This window comes from Monodelphis domestica, chromosome 5 (genome assembly GCF_027887165.1).
Source record: "Monodelphis domestica isolate mMonDom1 chromosome 5, mMonDom1.pri, whole genome shotgun sequence".
Taxonomy (NCBI): Eukaryota; Metazoa; Chordata; class Mammalia; order Didelphimorphia; family Didelphidae; genus Monodelphis; species Monodelphis domestica.
Genome location: NC_077231.1, coordinates 84,645,574 through 84,670,127, shown reverse-complemented (window position 1 = coordinate 84,670,127; position 24,554 = coordinate 84,645,574). Strand labels below are relative to the sequence as shown.

At 38.5% G+C, this 24,554-nt stretch overlaps 1 protein-coding gene across 2 annotated transcripts in view; it reads left to right on the top strand.

Moving 5' to 3' along the window:
- Window positions 1-2,739, top strand: part of BLTP3B (bridge-like lipid transfer protein family member 3B) — a 100,360-nt gene extending 97,621 nt beyond the window's left edge. For both annotated transcript variants that reach the window (XM_007503264.3, XM_056798692.1), the window contains exons 20-21: window positions 1,167-1,318; window positions 1,495-2,739. In XM_007503264.3, the coding sequence (XP_007503326.1) occupies window positions 1,167-1,318; window positions 1,495-1,623 (281 nt within the window). In that variant the 3' untranslated portion in view covers window positions 1,624-2,739. The remainder of the gene's footprint in view (window positions 1-1,166; window positions 1,319-1,494) is intronic.
- The last annotated feature ends 21,815 nt before the right edge of the window (window positions 2,740-24,554 follow it).

Below are 24,554 nucleotides of genomic sequence, written 5' to 3'. Positions count from 1 at the left end.
GCCGCCTGATCACTGAGTGATAGATTCTTTGGTCACAGCTATACAAGAAACAATGAAAAATACAAAATAACCCCCAAGGCTTCTTGGATTTCTTTGGTGATGGTAATAGCTGGATGGCAAAGAAAAAGGGTCCTAAGAATCACCTTGTTTAGTTTTTTTATCATATATAAATATTAATTTAATTATTAATACTTGAAAGTGAAAGCCTTGATAGGCAATTAAGGAATGGAAATCCTGTTATATTTATGGGAGGACATAAACAGGTGGATATTCAGCTATATATTCTAATAGATAACCTCATTAGGTCTTATTGTTTTAATTATCATCTCTAGAATCAGAGAACATATATAAATTCCTCTCGTTTTGAAAGCCTTTCACAACTTGGTTCAAACCTACGTTTCAAGCTTCATTACCTGGTTCCACCCTTGCTAGGCTTTGTGATTTGCCCGCCATACTGATCTTCTCCTTCTTCAGAGGTGAAGAGCTTCTCTCTTTACCGTTTTCCTGGTGCTCTTCCCCTTACCCCACCTCACACACACATACACACAATGCCTCGAATACACTCCCTCAACCCCACCTCTTCAGATCCCAAGAGTCTTCTTCGAGACTTAGATCTCAGATGCCATCTTCTCCTTGTCACATGCATGAGACTTCTTGACCTCTTCCAACTGCCTGCAGCCTGCCCCAAATGATCGTCTGTTTACTCTCTGCGTAGCTTACATATAGTTTGTGAATATTTGTCATCTGCCCTGGTCAAACAGAAGCTTCTTGAGGTCAGAGATAGCTGTATTTTTGTCTTTGTGTCCCTAGTGCCTAGTATATTATAGGTGTTTGATAAATGCTGGCAAAAAAAAAAAGTAAAAAAACCCAAGTCTCTCTTCCTCCACATCCTCTCCCCTGCCACACTCTTAAACATTAGGTTCTGAGCAGATTGGCTGGTGTGTTGTTTTAAAGCACTTTGTTCCTATTTGATGAATGTGATGAAAGAAATAGTGAAATGAAATCAGGCACAAGAGAAAGGGCTTAGTACCATCCTAGCTCTACCAGTCTAAAATATGCCCTTTCCATTGACCACCTGGGAAGAAATCTGATAAGCTGAGTCCTAGACTTTTCCAGAAGCTGAGAATTCACTAAGTATTCTCAGGATTTGTGTATTTTTTTCTTAGATTCTGGAATACTGAACACCAGAAGTATGTTAAGAGACCCAGTGCATCAGACCATTGGAGACCATGGACTGAAGAACCAGCAGGCCACTTCTCAGGCTACTCAGACATTTCCAGATGTGTCTGAGCATGTTGTAGACCCAACCAGGAAAAAGGTAATGGAAAATCAACCTAAGGAAATGTCTTTTAGAAAACTGGGTTCTGTCAGTCCCTGGGATGTTAACTTTGGGCTACATTCATGATTGTCTGACCTGTCAACATCTGAGGGATGTTACGTGAAGTCATCCTGAAAAGGACTACCTACCCATCTTTTTCAAATTCCTTATTTCAGCTTATGGAAGAAAATGAAGGTCTTAAGCAGGAACTGGCTAAAGTTAAAATGGCTCTCGCGGAGGCTCTCATGGAAAAAGATGCCCTGCTCCACCATCTCAAGAAGAAGGCCACTGAACCCCAGGAGTGAGACAGTTGCTGAACAAGCATGCAAAGGACAGGGCAGGGGAGGGATCCAGGGAGCAGGGGAGGAAGGGAGGGAACAATGGAGGGAGAGAGGGAGGGAGGGAACCAGTGAGCCCTTGGTTGAATGCCCTGAAACCAGAGGGCATGTAACTGCAGGAGGGACTTTCCTGATTTGTTGAGGGCTCTGGTTTTTTCATGAAATGTGCAGAGAAGGTGCAATGGGATGATTGTTCCCAAACCATTTTTACAAAGGATTAGGTATGAACATTGAAATTGTTTTCATTTTGTTTGTTGTTGCTTTGTTCCCTTTTACACAAATATGATCCAGGGAATTCAGTACATACTGTAAAATAATTGCATACTTAATGAAAAAAGTCATCTCCTAGTTTTAATATTGTAGGTAATATTTTTTAAAAAGAACAACTTGAATATGTATTCTGTTAACATGGGTTGCTGAATTTATTTCCCCCAAACTGTTTGTTAACAGTGCTATTATTTACAAAAATTCAAATATTTTGGTGAAAATGTAAAATAAGGAGAGGGAGCTTTCTTTTTCACTGTTCATAAAATAATGTATTTAAATTGATAACTGGTTAATGTAAAAAAAAAGACCAATCAGATTGATACATTGTATAATATTACTGTTTATAAACCTTGGAAAATCATTTCCCCTGCTGAACTTGTGAAGTCACATGAAAATGTGAAAGCCATTGTTTGTGATGGCTGAGCTGTATAACCCAACAATCACTTGCAATACAAAGATGGTACCAATGTATAAATAAAAAAAGCACAACGTTGTACAAACTGGTGAAATCCTAGAGTATGCTGCCAAGCAATTTCAAAATCAGAACTTGTACATTCCTAGGAAAATGTATTGGTTGAAACAAATGACTGAATGCATCTTGTTAAATTTGGTAGCGAATGTTTGGCAGGACATGTTTTAATGAATCCTCTGTATCTGCTTCCTTCCATCTTGGGCCTAACCATATTGGAAGACTTTTGTTTTCACTTGCAGAAGATAATTTTGCACAATTGTTTTGTTGATACCCAATTAGGTGGGTGTTTACACGTTCCGAATTTATAAAGTTGATTTTGATTAAAACTTTATGTGAAATATCTACCTTTGGCTGTGATGAACATCACTGGCAGAATGTTATTACAACAATTCACATGAGAATCAGTCACAGAGGCCCACCTTGCCAACTGAGGAGACCTAAACAGTACCAGAAACTTTTCAAGATATGGTTCTGTTGGAGATGGACAGTTTTCTTTTTTATTTTATTTCATTTTGCAAATTATTTATTTATTTGGTCAATTTCAAACATTATTCCTTGGTTACAAAAATCATTTTCTATTCCTCCCTCCCCTCCCATAGCTGACACGCAATTCCACTGGGTATTACATGTATCCTTGATCAGAATCCATTTCCATATTATTGGTATTTGCACTAGGATGTTCATTTAGAGTCTACATCCCCAGTCATATCCCCTTCGACCCATGTAATCAAGCATTCGGTGTTTCTACTCCCACAGTGTTTCCTCTGAATGTGGATAGTACTCTTTCTCATAGATCCCTCCAGGTTGTTCATGATCACTGCATTGTCACTAATGGAGAAGTCCATTACATTCAATTGTACCACAGTGTATTAGTTTCTGTGTAAAATGTTCGCCTGGTTCTGCTCCTCTCACTCTGCATCAGTTCCTGGAGGTTGTTCCAGTTCCCATGGAATTCCTTCACTTTATTATTCCTTTGAGCACAATAGTATTTGGAGATGGACAGTTTTAAGTGCATGGTCGGAGTTTTTGAAACTCACTTTCTGGGGAAAAGGGATAAATAAAAGAATAAATAGGTTTTTTGAGTAGCATAGACTCAGGGGGCTCTAGAGCTAGGAAGAGAACTTAGAGATCACCTCAAATCCCAATGTCCTTGTTTCATAGATGAGGGACCTCAGATTGACTGAAGCCACACAAAGGTAAGTGGTAAAGCTGGCATTCAAACTTGTGTTCCCTATTACAAAGCTGAACATTCTAAACCCTAAGCTCCATTTCTTTTTGATGCCCAAGGTCAAACATCAGCCAGTATGTGTATCAAATACGGGGTGGGTATGGTCAGCTTTGGAATTATGAAGCAAATGGAAAGGGTTTTTGCTTTTCTTTTTTATTTTATTTTATTTTATTTTTTAAACCCTTACCTTCCGTCTTGGAGTCAATACTGTGTATTGGCTCCAAGGCAGAAGAGTGGTAAGGGCTAGGCAATGGGGGTTAAGTGACTTGCCCAGGGTCACCCAGCTGGGAAGTGGCTGAGGCCAGATTTGAACCTAGGACCTCCTGTCTGTAGGCCTGACTCCACTGAGCTACCCAGCTGCCCCCAGGTTTTTGCTTTTCTAACACTGCTCTCCTGTGGTTCTGAGAAATGAGTGAGAAAAATATCCAGGTTGCTTCAGAAGAGGTAAGCTGGCCCAAGGCCACAAATGGAGAAGTTCAAAGATCCCACCATGGGTGTTCATGATCCTTCCAGCATGGGCAAGACAAGAAAACCCAGCTTCAAACAAACAAATTAATGATCCCTTGAGGAAGACTTTCTGTATTTGTACCCCTAACAGATTTTTTTTGTCCATAAATGAGATCCTATCAGTGTAGAACCATCACTTAGCCAAAACAGACTGGGAATCACACTGCAACTTTTAATCTTAAAGGATTACTTAGAGCATGAGAGATTTAAGGCTTTGCTCAGGGTCACAAAGCCCACATATATGTGTCAGAGGTGGAATCCTCCCTAAGTGGTCCTGATGCCAAGCAAGGCCATCTTTCTTTTCCTTAAACCTTGAGACTTTCCTTAATTCTGTTCATTTCAGCTGACCCTTGCCAATTCATAACCTGGAGGAATGAGTCACTTGACTCTGAAAGTGAGTTTGGTGTCTTTTCCTTTTCATTTAGGCACTGTTTTTTGTAGTACCCTACTGAAAAAAGAATCTAACCAAAAAACAAACAAACAAACAAAAAAAACCCCAATCCAACAACAAGTTTTCCCTTTTTAGATAGTTGTCCAAGAATCATTCAACTAGAGTAGGATAGAATTCCTCTACTTCAAGATTTAGTGAGATACATTTGAATCTGTGTTCAGGATGAGCTGCATCCAGATGATGACTCTGCTTGTTCCTATCCATGTGATCTTGCCCATGCTACTCAACTTCATGGGACCTTCTGTGAAATGAGAGGTGAAGTCACCTTCCAGCCTGTTCTTTGGTATCTTTTTGCTTTCTTGCTTTCATTTTCTACAAGGGGCTCAAAAGATCACTGAATTTTGGGAACTGGAATAAAACACAATTTTATTCCGATTACATATTCAGATGACAAGCAAAGATTAAGGCAGGGGATAAGCCAACATATACAGATGTAACCCAAGGTCATTATGCTTTAAAGAAAGAAAAACAAATCTTTAAAATTTTGATTCAGAATATTTTCATTCCTTTATTTTGGGGAGGGTATTCCAACAAAACAAAACATTTTTCTTGGCAATTTTTTTATTTTATTAATTTTAATTTTATTATTTAGTCAATTTAGAACATTATTCCTTGGTTACAAGAATCATATTCTTTCCCTCCCTCCTGTCCCCAAACCCTCCCGTAACAGAGGCACAATTTCACTGGGTATCACATATGTTCTTGATCAGAACCTATTTCCATGTTGTTGATGTTTGCACTAGGATGATTAACCCAGAGTCGACGTCCCCAATCATACCCCCCTCAACCCATGTATTCAAGCAGTTGTTTTTCTTCTGTGTTTCTACTCCCACATTTTTCCCCTGAATGTGGATAGTGTTCATTCTCATAGATCCCTCCTGGTTGTTCAGGATCACTGAATTGCCAGTAATGGAGAAGTCCATTACATTTGATTGTGCCACAGTGTTATCAGTCTCTGTGTACAATGTCTTCCTAGTTCTGCTCCTTTCACCCTGCATCAATTCCTGGAGGTTGTTCCAGTTCCCATGGAATTCCTCCACTTTATTATTCCTTTGAGCACAATAGTATTCCATCACCAACATGTACCACAATTATTAGTTCAGCCATTCCCTAATTGAAGGGCATCCCCTTGTTTTCCAATTTTTTGCCATCACAAAGAGCGCAGCTATGAATATTCTTAATGATTGCCTTAATTTCTTCTTCATTAGAGGTGAGGTCTCCCTTTTCATCTTGGATACTGCCAATTTGGTTTTTTTCTTTCCTTTTTTTAATTAGACTGACTAGTACATTGTCTATTTTATTTGTTTTTTCAAAGTACCAGCTTCTAGTCTTATTTATTAAATAAATAGTTCTTTGACTTTCAATTCAATCCTTTGAGTTTTAGGATCTCTAATTTAGTCCTCATCTGAGGATTTTTAATTTGTTCGCTTTCTAGTTTTTTAATTTGCATGCCCAATTCATTGACCTCTGCCCTTCTTAATTTGTTAATATATGAACTCAAGGATATAAATTTCCCCCTGAGTACTGCTTTGGCTGCATCCCATAGGTTTTGAAAGGATGTCTCATCATTGTCATTTTCTTGAATGAAGTTATTAATTGTTTCTACGATTTGTTCTTTAACTAACTGGTTTTGGAGAATCATATTGTTAAATTTCCAATTAATTTTTGATTTACCTCTCCATGTACCCTTACTGATTATTATTTTCATTGCATTGTAATCTGAGAAGGTTGCATTTATTATTTCTGCCCTTTTATACTCATTTGCAATGTTTTTATGCCCTAATACATGGTCAATTTTTGTGAATATACCATGTGCTGCTGAAAAGAAGGTTTATTCCTTTTTGTCCCTATGTATTTTTCTCCACATGTCTACCAACTATAATTTTTCTAAGCTTTCATTCACTTCTCTTACCTCTTATTTATTTTTTGGTTTGATTTATCTAGTTCGGATAGAGGAAGGTTCAAGTCTCCCACTAGTATAATTTTTCTGTCTATTTCATCCTTGAGCTCCTCTAGTTTCTCCATTAGAAATTTGGATGCTATGCCATTTGGTGCATTCATGTTGAGTATGGATATTTCCTCATTGTCTATACTGTCTTTTATCAGGATGTAATTACCTTCCCTCTCTCTTTTTACTAGATTTATTTTTACTTTGGCTTTGTCAGATATCATGATTGCAACTCCTGCCTTCTTTTTATCAGTTAATGCCCAGTAGATTTGGCTCCATCCTCTTACTTTCACACTATGCGTATCTATCTTCCTCATGTGTGTTTCTTGTAAATGGTAGGGTTTTGGATTCTAATCCACTCTGGTATTCACTTGTGTTTTATGGGTGAGTTCATTCCATTCACATTCAGAGTTGTGATTACTAGGTGTGTATTTCCCAGCATTTTGATTTCTACTCCTGGTCTTGCCTTTTCGTCTTTCACTATTTCCTTCTACACCAATGTTTGTTTATAATCAGTCCCCCTAGTTCCCACCATTATTTTACTTCCCTTTCTACCCCCCTTCCTTCTTATTCCCCCCCTTATTTTTCCTGTAGTCTTTCTAAAATTGCCCCACCCCTACCCTCTCCCTCCCTTGTACTGCTCCCCTCCCCACCAGTCCATTTGTTACCCTTCTACTCCCCTATAGGGCGCAAATCTATTCTCTGCCCCAATGGATTGAATTGTTCTTCCCTCTTTGGGTCAGTTTCAAAGCACGTAAGAGTTGAATATTTCCCATCTCCAACCTCTTTACCCTTCCAGTGTATTGATGTTCTTCCCCCTCCCACCATGAGCTTCTTTGTGACATATAAATTTACCCCCATTTGTTTCTTTTCTCAGTTCTTTTAGTATTAACCTCATTTTTTAGCTCTAGTTATATATATATATATAAAACTATATATATATATATATACACACACACGTATATGTATTTATGCATGCATATATCTACATATCTATTTATGTCTTGTCCTTTCATCCTATACAGTTTGTCACTGTTTCCTCTAAGTGTAATTCCTCTAGCTGCCCAGGTGATAGCAACAGTTTTTAAAAGTTACCAACGACCTCTTTTCTTATAGGGATACATATCATTTTAACTTATTGAGTATCTTAAAAATTTTTTGTTGTTGTTTTTTCTTTCCCCCCTCTTTTTTAATTACCTTTTGGTGATTCTCTTGAGTTCTGTGCTTGGACATCAAATTTTCTGTTCAGGTCTGGTCTTTTCTTTATGAATGTTTGGAATTCTTCTATTGTGTTGAATGATCATACTTTCCCCTGTAAGAATATAGTCAGTTTTGAGGGGTATTTGATTCTTGGTTGTAGACCTTGTTCCTTTGCTTTCCAGAATATCATATTCCATGCCTTTCGATACTTCAGTGTGGATGCAGCCAGATCTTGAGTTATCCTCACTGTAGTTCCATGGTATCTGAATGACTTCTTCTTGGCAGCTTGTAATATCTTTTCTTTGGTCTGATAGTTCCTGAATTTGACTATAACATTCCTGGGTGTTGTCAGTTGGGGATTAAATACAGGAGGTGATCTGTGGATTCTTTCAATCTCTATTTTTCCCTCTTGTTCTAGGATATTGGGGCAGTTTTCCTGAATAATTTCCTGTAGTATTATTTCCAGGCTTTTTCTTTTGTCATGGTCTTCTGGTAGACCAATGATTCTTAAATTGTCTCTCCTGGAACAATTTTCTAAATCGTCTATATTGTGAATGAAATGTTTCATATTTTCCTCAATTTTTTTCATTCTTTTCATTTTGTTTTATAGTGTCCTGCCATCTTGTGAGGTCACTTAATTCCAGTTCTTGTATTCTGGTTTTTAAAGACTGGATTTCATCCCTGACTTTTTGGTCATCCTTTTCCTTCTGGTCTGATTTTCTTTGAAGGTCATCTTTCATCCTCTTTACCTTGTTTTTCATCTCGTTTGTCTCATCTTTCATCTTCTTTGCCTCCTCTTTCATCTCCTTTGCCTCATTTTCCAGTTGTTTGATTTTGGCTTTCAAGACACTATTTTCTCGTTTTAGTTCAAGTGCCTCTGTTTCCAGATGACTTATCTTAATTTTTAAGTTCTTTCCCCAATTGTCTTTAGCCTCTCTTAATTGTGTTTTGAGTTCTTCCACAGCCTGTATCCAATTCTCTGGGATTTCTGATTTACTGTTTGCTGATCTCTGTCCCCCTGTTCCATTTGCTGAATAGAAGCTGTCTATTGTAGTTTCTTCTTTTTCTGTTGTTTGCTCATATTCATCCCTTCTTTACTCCCTGTATTTGTCTGTGCTCTTGCTTCTCTCATTTTTTTAGTCTTGGAGACTCCTGTCAGTCTCTCCTCTTGGAGCATTAACAGAAGATCTCTAGGTGTAGTCTCTGGGGGAGATTTGTTGGGGGTTTGAGCTTCCCTGTCCTCTTGAGGCTTTTGATTGGATTCAAGTCCAGCAGTCAATGTTGATGGGTGTGGCCCCTGGGCTTCCCTTAGTTCTGGAGACTTTTGATGGGATTAAGTCCAGCTTAGTTGGGCTAGGTATGCTCTGAGTCCAAAACCTCCTAGAAGGCTAGAGCAAATATGGAGGATCTCCACAGCTCTTGCCAGGCTGCCAGGTCTATGCACCCTCTCTAGCTCCTTCCCTTCCATCTGTGTTGGACGCTCTGAACTTGGCACAGTGCTGCTGCAAGGTACATCCTCAAGACCAGCACCTTTGCCCGCCCAGAAGTTCCCGCTGCCTCAGAAGTCTCAGCACTCTAGGTGGGAGCGGGAATGGGTCCTGAGACCTTCCTTCTGTCTTCATGTTAAACCTGAGTGTTCTTGGATTCCGGCTTTTCGGGGGTTGTACCTTTTGAATTAGGTCCAGCAGGAGGGTTCCTTGGCTCTGTCTTGTTAAGTTGATTTTCAGTCCCCTAGGAGCATTCAGATTGTGACCGGTAAGGACAGGTATTCAGAGGTCTGAACTTCTGCTCCTTCTAGGCCGCCATCTTGACTCTGCCTCCTATGAATACTCTTGTACATGTCTTTTTCCTTATTATCTCTTTGGGGTATAAACCCAGCAGTGCTATAGCTGGATCAAAGGGCAGACAGTCTTTTAGCGCCCTTTGGGCATAGTTCCAAATTGCCCTCCAGAATGGTTGGATCAATTCACAACTCCACCAGAAATATATTAATGTCCCAATTTTGCCACACCCCCTCCAGCATTCATTATTTTCCTTTGCTATCTTGTTAGACAATCTGCTAGGTGTGAGGTGATACCTCAGAGTTGTTTTCATTTGCATTTCTCTGATTATAAGAGGTTTAGAACACTTTTTCATGTGCTTTTTAAAAAATTTTAAACCTTATTTTTATTTGGTCAATTTCAAACATTATTCATTGAATACAAAAATCATTTTCTTTTCCTCCCTCCCCTCCCACCACCCCTCCCATAGCCAACGTGCGATTCCACTGGGTAACACATGTGACCTTGATCCAAACCCATTTCCATGATGTCTATATCCCCAATCATATCCCCTTGGCCTCTGAAGTCAAGCAGTTGCCTTTCTTCGGTGTTTTTGTTCCCACCTTTTGTCCTCTGCTTATGGATAGTGTTTTTTCACATAGATCTCTGCAGGTTGTTCAGGGACATTGCATTAACACTAATGGGGAAGTCCTTTACGTTCAGTTGTACCACAGTGTATCAGTGTCTATGTACAATGTTTTCCTGGTTCTTCTCCTTTTGCTCTGCATCACTTCCTGGAGGTTGTTCCAGTCCCCATGATATTTCTCCACTTTATTATTCCTTTGAGCACAATAGTATTCCATCACCAACATATGCCACAATTTGTTCAGCCATTCCCCAATTGAAGGGCATCCCCTCATTTTCCAGTTTTTTGTGACCACAAAGAGCACTGCTATGAATATACTTGTACATGTCTTTTTCCTTATTATCTCTTTGGGGTACAAACCCAGCAGTGCTATGGCTGGATCAAAGGGCAGACAGTCTTTTATCGCTCTTTGGACATAGTTCCAAATTGCCCTCCAGAATGGTTGGATCAATTCACAACTCCACCAGCAATGCATTAATGTCCCAATTTTGCCACATCCAATCCAACATTCACTACTTTCATTTGCTGTCATGTTAGCCAATCTGCTAGGTGTTTTTTTTAATTTGTATCTCTCTGATTATCAGGGATTTAGGACACTTTTTCATGTGCTTATTAATAGTTTTGATTTCTTTGGCTGAAAGCTGCCTGTTCATGTCCCTTGCCCATTTATCAATTGGAGAATGGCTTGATTTTTTGTATAATTCATTTAGCTCTTTGTAAATTTGAGTAATTAGACCTTTGTCAGAGGTTTTTGTTATGAAGATTGTTTCCCAGTTTATTTCCCTTCTGATTTTGGTTACATTGGTTTTGTTTGTACAGAAATTTTAATTTAATGTAATCAAAAGTATTGATTTTACATTTTGTGATTTTTTTCTAACTCCTGCTTGGTCTTAATGTCTTTCCTTTCCCAATGATCTGACATGTATGCAGACTACTATGTTTACTTAATTTACTTATAGTTTACATCTTTATATTCAAGTCATTCACCCATTCTGAGTTTATCTTTGTGTAGGGTGTGAGATGTTGATCTAAGCCTAATCTCTTCCATGTTGCCTTCCAGTTTTCCCAGAAATTTTTATCAACTAGTGAATTTTGGTCCCAAACGCTGGGATCTTTAGGCTTATCATAGACTGTCTTGTTGAGGTCACTTACCTCAAATCTATTCCATTGATCCTCCTTTCTGTCTCTTAGCCAGTACCATATTGTTTTGATTACCACTGCTTTATAGTATAGTTTGAGATCTGGTACTGCAAGGCCACATTCCTTCACATTTTTTTTTCATTATCTCCCAGGATATCTTTGATCTTTTGTTCTTCCAAATGAACTTTGTTATGATTTTTTCTAATTCAGTAAAAAGTTTTTTGGTAGTTCAATGGATATGGCACTAATAAATAAGTGAATTAATTTGGGTAGGATGGTCATTTTTATTATGTTAGCTTGTCCTACCCTTGAGGAATTGATTTTTTTCCAATTGTTTAGATCTAGTTTTAATTGTGTGGAGAATGTTTTATAGTTGTGTTCATATAGTTATTCTGTTTTTCTCAGCAGATAGATTCCTAAGTATTTTATATTGTCTAGGGTGATTTTAAATGGAATTTCTCTTTCTACTTCTTGATGCTGAGATGTGTTGGAAATATATAGAAATGCTGATGACTTATGTGGGTTTATTTTGTGTCCTGTAACTTTGCTAAAGTAGTTGATTATTTCAACTAGCTTTTTAGTTGATTCTCTAGGATTCTTTAAGTAGGCCATCTTATCATCTGCAAAGAGTGATAGCTTGGTCTCCTCATTGCCTATTTGAATACCTTCAATTTCTTTTTCTTCTCTAATTGCTACTGCTAGTGTTTCTAGTACAATATTAAATGATAAAGGTGATAATGGGCATCCTTGTTTTACTCCTGATGTTATTGAGAAGGCTTCAAGTTTATCCCCATTGCAGATGATGCTTGCTGATGGATTTAGATATACACTGTTTATTATTTTTAGGAATTGCCCTTCTATTTCTATGATTTCTAGTGTTTTCATTAGGAATGAGTTGTATTTTGTCAAAGTCTTTTTCTGTATCTATTGAAATAATCATGTGATTTTTGTCAGTTTGCTTGTTAATATGGTCAATTATGTGGATGGTTTTCCTAATATTGAACCATCCTTGCATTCCTTCTATGAATCCTACCTGGTCATAATGAACAACCCTCATGATCACTTGCTGGAATCTTTTTGCTAGTATTGTATTTAAGATTTTTGCATCTATGTTCATTAAGGATATTGGTCTGTAGTTTTCTTTCTCTGTCTTTGACCTGCCTGACGTTGGAATCAGTACCATATTTGTGTCATAAAAGGAATTTGGTAGAACTCCTTCTTTGCTTATTCTGTCAGATATTTTATATATTATTGGGATTAGCTGTTCTTTGAATGTTTGATAGAATTCATTTGTGAATCCATCTGGAACTGGGTATGTTTTCTTAGGTAGTTCTTTGTTGGCTTGTTCAATTTCTTTTTCTGATATAGGGTTGTTTAAGGATTCTCTTTCTTCCTCTGTTAGTCTAGGCAATTTATATTTTTGTAAATATTCATCCATGTCACCTAGATTGCCGTATTTATTGCTGTATAATTGTTCATAATGATTTTTAATGATTGCCCTAATTTCCTCTTCATTAAAGGTGAAATCTGTGGAAGAGGAACAGGTCTCCCTTTTTATCTTGGATACTGTCAATTTGGTTTTCTTCTTTCCTTTTTTTAAATTAGATTGACCAGTACTTTGTCTATTTTATTTGTTTTTTTTTTAAGTACCAGCTTCTAGTCTTATTTACTAAATCAATAGTTCTTTGACTTTCAATTTGATTAATTTCTCCTTTGATTTTTAGGATCTCTAATTTAGTCTTCATCTGAGGATTTTTAATTTGTTCACTTTCTAGTTTTTTTTATTTGAATGCCCGATTTGTTGACCTCTGCCCTCCCTAATTTGTTAATATATGACCTCAAGGATATAAATTTCCCCCTGAGTCCTGCTTTGACTGCATCCCATAGATTTTGAAAGGATGTCTCATCATTGTCATTTTCTTCAATGAAATTATTAATTGTTTCTATGGTTTATTCTTTAACTGATTTTGGAGAATTGTATTGTTTAATTTCCAATTAATTTTTGATTCCCCTCTCCATTTACCATTTTTAATTATTTTCATTGCATTGTGATCTGAGAAGGTTGCATTTATTATTTCTCTTTTGTACTTGTTTGCAATGTTTTTATCCCTTAGTACATGGTCAATCATGTGCTGCTGAAAAGAAGCTGTATTCCTTTTTCTCTCTATTTATTTTTCTCAACATATGTACTAACTTTTAATTTTTCTAAGATTTAATTATTTCTCCTACTTATTTATTTTTTGGTTTGATTTACCTAGTTCGGATAGAGGAAGGTTCAGGTCTCCTACTAGTATATTTTTTCTATCTATTTCATCCTTGAGCTCCACTAGTTTCTCCTTTAGAAATTTGGATGCTATGCCATTTGGTACATACATGTTGAGTATGGATATTTCCTCATTGTCTATACTGTCTTTTATCAGGATGTAATTACCTTCCCAATCCCTTTTGACTAGATCTATTTTTACTTTGGCTTTGTCAGATATTGTGATTGTGCCTCCGGCCTTCTTTTTATCCATTGATGCCCAATAGATTTGTCTCCATCTTCTTACTTTTTCCCTATGTGTGTCTACCTTTCTCATGTATATTTCTTGTAGACAGCATATGGGTTGGCTTTTGGATTCTAATCCACTCTGCCATTTGCTTGCATTTTATGGGTGAGTTCATTCCATTCACATTCAGAATTATGATTATGAGCCATGTATTTTCCATCATTTTGATTTCTACTCCTAGTCCTGCCCTTTCTTCTTTCACTATTTCCTTTTACACAAGTGTTTTGTTTTTAATCGGTCCTCCTAATTCCCACCCTTATTTTACTTCCCTTTCTATCCCTCTACCTTCTTATTCCTTTCTTGTTTCCTTTACAGTCTTTTTAAATTACCCCCACCCTCTCTCTCCTTTTTATTGATTTCCAACCCCCTAGTCTGTTTGTTACCCTTCTACTTCTCCATAGGGCACAAATCAATTTTCTGCCCCAATTCATTTGATTGTTCTTCCCTCTTTGAGTCCATTTCAATGCACATAAGAATTGAGTATTTCCTATCCCCATCCTCTTTACTTTTCTAGTGTATTGATGTTCTCCCCACTTCTCACCATGAACTTCTTTGTGACATATAAATTTACCCCATTTTGTTTCTTTTCTTATTTCTCTTAGTATTAACCTCTTTTTTTAGCTCAAGGTATATATAAATATATAATTATGCACACATATGTATATATATATATATATATATATATATATATATATATATATATATATATATATATATATATATATATATGTTTTGCCATTTCATCCTATACAGTTTGTCACTGTCCCCTCTAAGTAAAATGCTTCTAGCTACCCAGGTGATAATATCAATTTTTAAGAGTTATCTATATTCTCTTTTCTTGTAGGGATATATATCATTTTAAATTATTGGGTCCCTTAAGAAAAGTTTTTTTTATTTTTTCCTCCCTTTCTTAATTACCTTTTGGTGATTCTCTTGAGTTCTCTGTTTGGGCATCAAATTTTCTGTTCAGGTCTGATCTTTTCTTTACAAATGCTTGGAATTCTATTTTATTAAATTACCATACTTTCCCCTATAAGAATATAGTCGGTTTTGCTGGGTATTTGATTCTTGGTTGTAGACCTACTTCCCTTGCTTTCCGGAATATCATATTCCATGCCTTTTGGTCCTTCAGTGTAGATGCAGCCAGATCCTGTGCTATCCTCACTGTAGTTCCATGGTATCTGAATGACTTCTTCTTAGCAACTTGTAATATTTTTTCCTTGGTCTGATAATTCTTGAATTTGGCTGTAATATTCCTGGGTGTTGTCATTTGGGAATTAATTATAGGAGGTGATCCGTGGATTCTTTCAATCTCCATTTTTCCCTCTTGTTCTAGAATATCAGGGCAGTGTTCTTAGACAATTTCCTGTAGGATGATGTCCAGGCTTTTTCTTTTGTCATGGTCTTCCAGTAGACCAATGATTCTTAAATTGTCTCTCCTGGAACAATTTTTTAAATCTTCTGTTTTGTGAATGAGATGTTTCATACTTTCCTCAAATTTTTCATTCCTTTGGTTTTGTTTTATAGTTTTCTGCTACCTTGTGAAGTTGCTTACTTCTAATTGTTGTATTCTGGTTTTTAAAGACTGGATTTCATCCCTGGCTTTTTGGCCCTCCTTCTCCTTCTGGTCTGATTTACTTTGGAGGTCATATTTCATCTTTTTTGCCTTATCTTTCATCTTCTTTGCCTCATCTTTTATTTTCTTTGCCTCATCCTTCATCTCCTTTGCCTCATTTTCAAGCTGACTAATTTTGGCTTTCAAGGCACTGTTTTCTGTTTCCAGATGATTTATCTTGTTTTTTAAGTTCTTTTCCCAGTTGTCTTCAGCCTCTCTTAATTGTGTTTTGAATTGTATTTTGTAGCCTGTGTTCAATTCGCTGGCATTTCTGTGTTTTTGCTTGACGTTCCTTGATTCTCCTTTGTTCTAGTTGCTCTTTGTTCATTGCCTGTATAGAAGCTGTCAATTGTAATTTCTTTTTTCTTTTTCTGTTGTTTGCTTATATTTGTTCCTTCTTTCCTCCTTGTATTTGCCTGCAGTCTTCCTCCTTTCATTGTGTGCTGGATCTGTGATTTTGGGCTTTTCTATCAACCTTCACCCCTGGAGCTTAGCAAAGCACTCAGAGCAGTCTGTGGGGGAGGGGTGTTGGAGCTTCAGCTTCCTGGCCCTCAGAAGGCTTGATGAGATTAAGCACAGCTGAGTTGAACTTGTAGAGCTGGATGTGCCCTGAGGCCAAAACTTTGGGAAAGGGGGGACAATATAGAGTGCCTCCACTGCTGTGACTAGGCTATGTCCTCTGTATTTCTCCTCGATCTGGCTCCCAGCCACCTGTATTCGGAGCCCTGAACCTGGCACAGCTTTGCCAGCAAGGTACTCCCTCTAGGCTAGTGCCCTTGCCTGCCCAGAGATTCCAGCCACTGCTGGAGGCACAGTACTATAGGTGGGGGAGGGGTACTGGTACCTTCCTTCTTCCTTCCCCTTAAACCCAAGTATTCTCAAATTCCGGCTTTTGGGGGAGTACATTTTAAGTTGAATCCTGCAGGAGGGTTCCTTAGCTCTGCCCTGTTGTTAGGTTTGGTGTACAGTTCCCTAGGAGCATTTGATTTATAATCGGTGAGGAAGGGTTTTCAGAGGTCTGAACTTTCACTGCCTCTACGCTGCCATCTTGACTCTGCCTCATTGGCAATTTTTTAAAAAGTACTTATTGATGCCTTTGTTTTTACATGATGGATGTTTTCAGATACAATCTTCTTATGCCTACTTATTCTCCTTCCTCATGACCATTATTGCCCTTTTGTCATAAAGAAAAAAGTAAAGCCAAACTAATGGTCACAGGGAGTTTTCTAATCATGTTTTCAACATTTGGTATCCACATCCCTTCCCCTCTTTACTGATGGGAAGAAAATGTGTTTCTTTGTCTCTACTCTGTTGGTCATGACATTGAATTTGAATTCATCCATTTTTTGGTATTTTCATTTCTATCATGGTTGTTAATGGAAATTGTTTTCCTATTTTTACTTGTTTCTCTTTTCCTCAGTTCATGTTTCTCAGTTGTATTTGTCATTTCTCATAGGAGCAATTATATTCTCTTCCATTCATTCACAAACCACAATTTATTCTGTTATTCCTCACTTGGTGAGTACCTACTTGTTTCCAAGTTTTGGCTACCTTTAAGGGTATGGAAGGCCCATAAATATTTTCCTGTGTCTGTATATATGGATGAATGTATATATGAATGTACCTGGAATCTTTTAGTTCCTTGGGATATATGCCCCAAATCCTCATAAACATTCACTAAACTTTCTAACATAATTCCAAATTATTTTCCATAGCTGGTGGACTAAGTCACTGCTCTACCAGCAGTGCCAGTCGTCCCAGAGCCCCGCAGAGGCTGACTTTCTGAGTGGGGCTTTTAAATCATCTTTTCTATTTGATGAGGGTGTGATAAAACCTCAGAGTTCTGTGGGTAGCTCTTAGAGTTCCATTAGAAGTTGGGAGCATTTTCCCCCCCCAAGGTTGTTGCCAGTTGGAGGTCCTTTTAAAAACCTGTCCATAGCCTTTGCCTCCTCTGAGCAGGTCAGCGCCCTGTCTCACCTCGCCGCGTGTCTGAAGAGTATACTGGGAGGGGAGTGACTTTCCCCAGGCTTCCTTAGGAGCAGAAGTAAAATGAGTTGTGTATTAGGTAATTGGTTTAAGGGTTATGGTGATTGAGAGATCAGACCTGCTACCCTCCTCCTTTTCTTCCCTCCCTCCCCCCCCCCCCCCCCCCCCCCGTCCCATCAGTTGGTTTCATCAGTTGGTGACACTGGAAGACAACTGTGAGTGAGTTTTCTGATAAATCTAATGGATAACTCTCCTTTTGAATAATTTAAACATGGGGGTTTATTTAGGAAAAGGGGAAGGAAGTTTAGGGTTTCCCAAATCTTAAAATACTCCTAAATTGAAGAATAATAGAATAGAGTCTTGAATTGAGGGATATGGCTAACAGGTTGAGAATTTTAGTCACTTTTGTCCAGTAGGGAGAAATCTGTAAGAAAAGGATCTTCTCAGTCTTTACTCCTTCCTGTCTCAAGAGCAAGAAACCACTTCTCACAGTTTGGCTGTTCCTTTCAACAGTCCCCCCCCACCCCCCGCCCCATCATCATTCCATTCCAGAATGCTTCTTGATTGACAGCTTTCGGCACCTCTTACTCCTTCAGCTCTGTTGCAGGTTTTTTCCAATTTTCTCATTCATAGTTGGTACATGTGAAAAATGTCTAAAAGTGCTCTGAGGCTCCCATTTCCATAGGTGTGCAAATATGTGTTTGTGTGTCTATGTGTATATCTGTGTGTGTGTGTAGATGTGGACGTACATACAGATCTTATCTTCATGTAGCCATTTATGTGGGTGTTTGTATTTGTGTATCAGTTTAAATGTGTGTGCACATGTCTATGTATCAGCACCTGTACATACATGTACATGTACCAGTGCATGTTTATGTATGTTTCAGTCGATATGTGCATATTATTTATATACGTAGCAGTTAATAGATGGGTATTAGTACACATAGACATAGACACACACAAATATAAGTTTATATGTACCTTTATATATATATAATCTCAATATATGTATGTGTATACTCATATTTGTTGTTTAGTCCTTTCAGTCTCATCCGTCTCTTCGTGACCTCAACTGAGGTTTTCTTGGTAGAAATATTGGAGCAGTTTGTCATTTCCTTCTCCAGTTCATTTGACAGATGAGGAAACTGAGGCCAACAGGATGAAGTAACTTACTCAGGGTCACCCAGATCATAAGTATCTGAGGCCAAATTTGAACTCAAGAAGAGGAGTCTTCCTTGCTCTCAGCCTGACAATCTATTCTCCACAGCTCCTGGCTGCCCTTTTATGTATCAGTATTTATGTATATGCATTTATACATCAGTGTGTGTGTATGTGTGTGTGTGTGTACAAATAGATCACGGTAGGTATATGTTTACATTGTGTTTTTATGTATATAGGTATCCATTTATAAAGCATCTCCCATAGTACTTTCCGAGGTAAGCAGTACATTTTAATCCGATTCAACCCATGCTTATTACACACCGACCATTTGCTAGTTACTGCCCGAGAGGCTGAGAACCATTTGAGCATTATTTCCTGTGCCCAAAAAGGATATTTTAACCCCCACCCCTTTTTTTGGTGGTGATGGGGGATAAGAGTTTACTGTACTTCATATTATGATAGCTAGTTTCTGTGGCACCTGTTATATTAAAAATTCTGTGCTAAGCACTTTTCAAATATTTTGATGATCATAGCCACCTGGAGAGATAGATATTATTTCCATTTTATAGGAAACTGAGGCAAAGAGAGGACATGTGATTTGCCTAGGGTCCCACAGCTTAAAAGTGTCTGAACATCTGACCTGGTGGCTCATGAATCCTCTTGGGAATTTGCTATAATGGTCCAAGGGGTTTGTGTTAAAAATACTTTCATGGTGCTAGAAGCAACAAATAAGGGCTGAATATTATGAGCGGTCTATTCTACTCCAGGGGTTCACAACCCTTTTTTGTTGTTGTTAGAAGGGGTTCATGGATCCAAAAAATTGGGGAACCACTGCTGTAAGTTGAAAACATCACCACTCTCTTTCTGGATCAATGCAAAAGGAAGAAGCTCTGGGGTCCCAGAGAAAGAAAACCATGCTGGGCAAATTGGGCCCCTGAAGGAAGTATTCAATAGTTCTTTAGAAAACTTGCAAACCATCTACTATATATTGGATAGAATTCAAGATTCCATTAATTACTTGAAACTTACTATGACCATTTTCTATGAGTCCCTTTTTATCTCAGATAAATGTCCAATTTGAAAAGCAGTTCAAATGCTGGTTGTGAACATGGGTAAATCGCTTCCTCTCTGAGCCAATTTCCTCATCTGTAAAATTTGGGTTATAGAGGTTTCAGCCTTGGGCTATTGGCTTTGCTCGTCCTGTCAGTTTTTCACATCCCCACGGCTGCCCTTTGCACCAAGGCTTTCTCCATCACTAATTCTATTTCCTGGCTGGAAGCACTGAGCCTTTTTGGTCCCTGAGCTTGCTTTGTTCCTTGGGTTGTATGTCAGCAGCCCCTGATGCCGCCTCTCCTCTTTTGATGCCTTGGATGACACGTCTAGGATCAGGACTTTCAAAGCTTCTAGATACAGTTGTGTGTTAGGGACCAGAGAAAGAGAAGCAAAGGAGTTAACACTTACCTGCCCTAGAGAAGCATGAATACAGTCTGCTCATTCCACTTGGAAACGATGACTTGTATGCCCATCACACAATAGATTAGCGGCAAGTCATCTCATTGTGTTGCTACCATGCCAGAGTGTCATCTGGCATCGAGAGCAACATATTGTGTTGTGGCTGTCAGGATCTGCTGATTGTGTTGGTTAAACAGAATAGAAATGAGGCCAGAGATTGTTTGCTGAAATAGTTTCTGTTTGGGAAACTGATTCTCTAGGTATTTGTTTTCCCCTTCAGTTATAGATGGCACCTCCTTTTTGTCAGTTCCTGGAGAAACCATCCAAAGTAAACTTCGCAGTAGACTTCATTCTTTAAAAAAAATTTTGTAACAAGTTTCTTTTTTAAAATTTGTTTCTTTTAAAAATATTTTCCCATGGTTACGTGGTTCATGTTCTTCCCCTCTAGTCTCTCCTTTCCTGGAGCCGACAAGCAATTCCACTGGGTTATACAAGTATTATCACTTGATACCTATTGCCATATTATTCATTTAACAAATTACTTTCTAACATCCCATTTCTTGTGTTATAATTAAAATAGTGGGAGCCATAAACCATTATATTTAAAAGAGTTAATATGGTATAAACTGTAGTGAGTAAAATAGTGGAAGAACTAAATTATAGTAGATATAAGAGTGGGTGAGTAAATTTTGACCACAGAAAATATGTTTCACTACAGTGTCTTGGTTTTAAATCAAATATAAGGTGGTTGCCAGGGAAATATTCCCAATTATGAATATGCCCAAGTCAACTGGGTTTTATAGAGAATTTAATTAATAATACAATGAGGAATTAAAGAAAAGAGAGAGAGAGAAAAAGGAAATAAGTATGAAGGGCCTTAAGCCAACATGGCTTAGACCTAAGTCTTAAGAGAGAGAGATCAGTCAGTCAGTCTTTTATCACTCACCACAAGGTCTGTCTAAGCAAGGATTCTAGTGACAGAGTTTCCTCAGAGAGAGTTCCAGCCAGAGTCCTCCTCAAAGAGCCTTCCAGCCAGAGACTGTTTCAAAGGGCCTCTTTCAAGAGCCTCCAGAGGGACAGAGTCTCCTCAGAGGAGCTCCAGCGAGACCTCCTTAGAGATTGTCCTCCAAGAGCTTCCCTTCTCCAGAGCCTCTCTCAAGAGAGATTCTCCAAAAGGATTCCTCATAAGAGATTTCTTCTCAAGAGATTTTCTCTCCAAAAGGATTCTCTTTCAAGAGATTCTGCTTTTTCTTATATAGGGGGTTTTCTCCTATGTATGTCACCTCCCCTAAGTTCTTCCATCTACCAATCACAGTAGACGTTTTCCAAGGGACAACCCATTCTAAAAACACTGCTGGGTTGACTAATCCCTTTAGTAAGTTTGTACCAGAGAAAACTTCTGAATAAGTTTTCACCTCTTTGCTCCTGGCAAGTTTACAAGTTGCCTGACCTTTAATAGGTTCTTAGCACCCCTTTGTATTACTTCTAAAAATAGGCATGGCTTAAAGAACTTTTTGCCTCATTATAAGTATGGGTTAAAGTACTTTCATTGTTTAGCAAGGAGTTTTCTCCCCCAAAACAGTCCCAAGTAGAGGTGGAGCAGAGGTCCTCCCATTTCTGATCCAAGTAGAGTTCTCACTGTCAAAATGGGGAATGTTCCCAGTAGGGAATTGTTCCAATGGAGAATTCCCCAATATGGAAATTTTTAACATTCACAAGTCTGAGAAATTTCAAGATTCATACTTGTGTCCATGCTTTTGCAGTGGCTGGGACCCAGCATCATCTCTCAGTACCCCAGTCACCTTCACTGATTCCCCCCAATTTCTAATGCCATCCCTGCCCCAACCATCATCTTTCCTTGTTCATCCTTTTTCAGTGGTGTCTGACTCTTCATGACCCCATTTGGGGTTTTCTTGGCCAAGATACAGGAATAGTTTGCCATTTCCTTCTCCAACTCATTTTATAATTGAGGGAAATGGAGGCAAAAATGGTTAAGCAACTTGCCCAGGTCATCAAGCTAGTAAGTGTCTGAGGCCAGATTTGAACTCTTGAGTCTGGGCCCCACACTCAATCCACTAGGCCACCTGGTTATCCCCCTAAGCTAACCCTTAACTGTGAAAGCAAAGGGTATTAGTCATATTTTCTCATTTAATCCTTACAACACATGCATGGGGGTTAGTGCTATTATCCTCATTTTAGAGACAAGGAAACAGACCAAATAAAGTTATTGGGTTCACATAGCTAGTAAGTGCCTATGGCAACATTCAAACTTGACTCCTCCTGCCTCCCAATTCCAACACTTTGACAGGGTAAAAATCATCTCCATTTTGCAGGGAAGGTAAATTAAGATCCAGGGGTAAAGTGATGTGCTCAAGGTCACACAACTAAAAAGTCACAGAACTAAAATTTAAGATTAGAATCTAGGTCTTGAATTGTAGGTTGATGTGCATTTTTTCATATTATTTTTTTCTATTAACAAGCATTTTTTCCCCAGGTGCTTTTCCCATTTTATTTTATTGCCTGAAAAAGAAAAAAAGTGAAGTAATTATCTTGAAAAAGGTATAAACCTGAAAAGACAGAGAATGATGCTCACTCTTATGGATAATTCCTGATCACTTGACTTAACATAAGACAGTAGACTAGTCATTTAATTGCTTAAGTTGACTTGTAGCAGTTCTTTCTTTCTTTCTTTCTTTCTTTCTTTCTTCTTTCTTTCTTTCTTTCTTTCTTTCTTTCTTTCTTTCTTTCTTTCTTTCTTTCTTTCTTTCTTCTCTCTCTCTCTCTCTCTCTCTCTCTTTCTCTCTTTCTCTCTTTCTCTCTTTCTCTCTTTTCTCTCTTTCTCTCTTTCTCTCTTTCTCTCTTTCTCTCTTTCTCTCTTTCTCTCTTTCTCTCTTTCTCTCTTTCTCTCTTTCTCTTTCTTTCTTTCTTTCTTTCTTTCTTTCTTTCTTTCTTTCTTTCTTTCTTTCTTTCTTTCTTTCTTTCTTTCTTTCTTTCTTTCTTTCTTTCTTTCTTTCTTTCTTTCTTTCTTTCTTTCTTTCTTTCTTTCTTTCTTTTCTTTCTTTCTTTCTTTCTTTCTTTCTTTCTTTCTTTCTTTCTCCCTCACCTTCTGTCTTGGAACCAATACTGTGTATTGGTTCCAAGGCAGAAGAGTGGTAAGGGCTAGGCAATGGGGGTTAAGTGACTTGTCCAAGGTCACACAACTGGGAAAAGTCTGAGGTCATATTTGAACCCAAGATCTCCCATCCCTGAGCCACCCAGTTATTTTTAAGAGAAAAAAAATTAAAGTAACAATGATTATTAGAGTCAGAACTAGGATGGAGTAACCAGGGATTTGTCTCGGGGCTCTGAAATTTAGAAGGAACGGATAGCATTCACAGTCCATTAGCAATACAGAAGGAACTGAGTTCAGCCCGAAATTGGCAAGAAGAATTGTTATACTAGGAAGGTACCAGGTGGCACAATTCTTCCCCAGCAGCAGCTGCAGGGCAAGTGGGCTGCTTCCTATCTGCTTCCCTCTTTCCCCTCCCCTTTACTGTCCCGCCCAGTGGTCAGAGGCATCCCAGTGTCTCTGTGTCCCCACCATGGCAGAACCCCCATGGAGACCCCCTTTCACTGTCCCAACTCCACTTGTCTTAAAAGCTTGATTCGCCATCCTGAAATCTGATTCTTGCCCTGAGCGCACTTCGTGCTGCTTCCTCCGCGGCCAAACGTTTCTCGTTAAGGCTCTGCCATCCCCTCCCCGCGTTCGCGTTGGGAGAACATTCCTTAGCTGTTGACTAGGCAGAGACTGTGCTCTCGCGCAAGCAGGACAGTCTATAGTCAAACAGAAGCATTGCCTGGCTTCATCAGCCAGGAAGCATTTCTTAATCCGCGGTGCCAGCGACCATCCGTGCTAGGTGCGGAGAGCGAAGGACAAAGAACCAAACGGTAAAAGCGCCTCCTGCCTCTGCGAGCATTCGGTCTCAATTGTGGTCACTCAATAGAGGCGTTTCCAGGACCTTGTCATCAATCAGACGGGATCCTGAGCCCTACTGGGTGTCGGGCATCGGTGATCCAGCCCTTAGCACGATGCTTGGCCCATAGTAGGTACCTAATAAATACTTGACGACTCACCGACTGATAGACACGGTTTCAGGAAGACCTCGGTTCAAACCTAATTCTGACTGCTACTAGCTCTCTGATGGAGGGAAAGTCTCAGAGCCTCTCAGAATCCTAGGCAATGAAGATTATAAAATTGAGAACGGGAGAGACAGGAAGATCTGGGTTCAAATGTGGCCTCAGACACTTCCTAGCTGGGTTACCCTGGGCAAGTCACTTCACCCCTATTGCCTAGCCCTTGCCATTCTTCTGCCTTGGAACCAATACAATGTATTAATTTTAAGGTGGAAAGTAAAGACTTTAAATAAATAAATGAATGAATAAATAATTTAAATGTTTATATTTCTAAACATATTTATATGAATATCAAGATATTTGTTTATAAATATATAGATATTTGTATGAATATGAATATAGA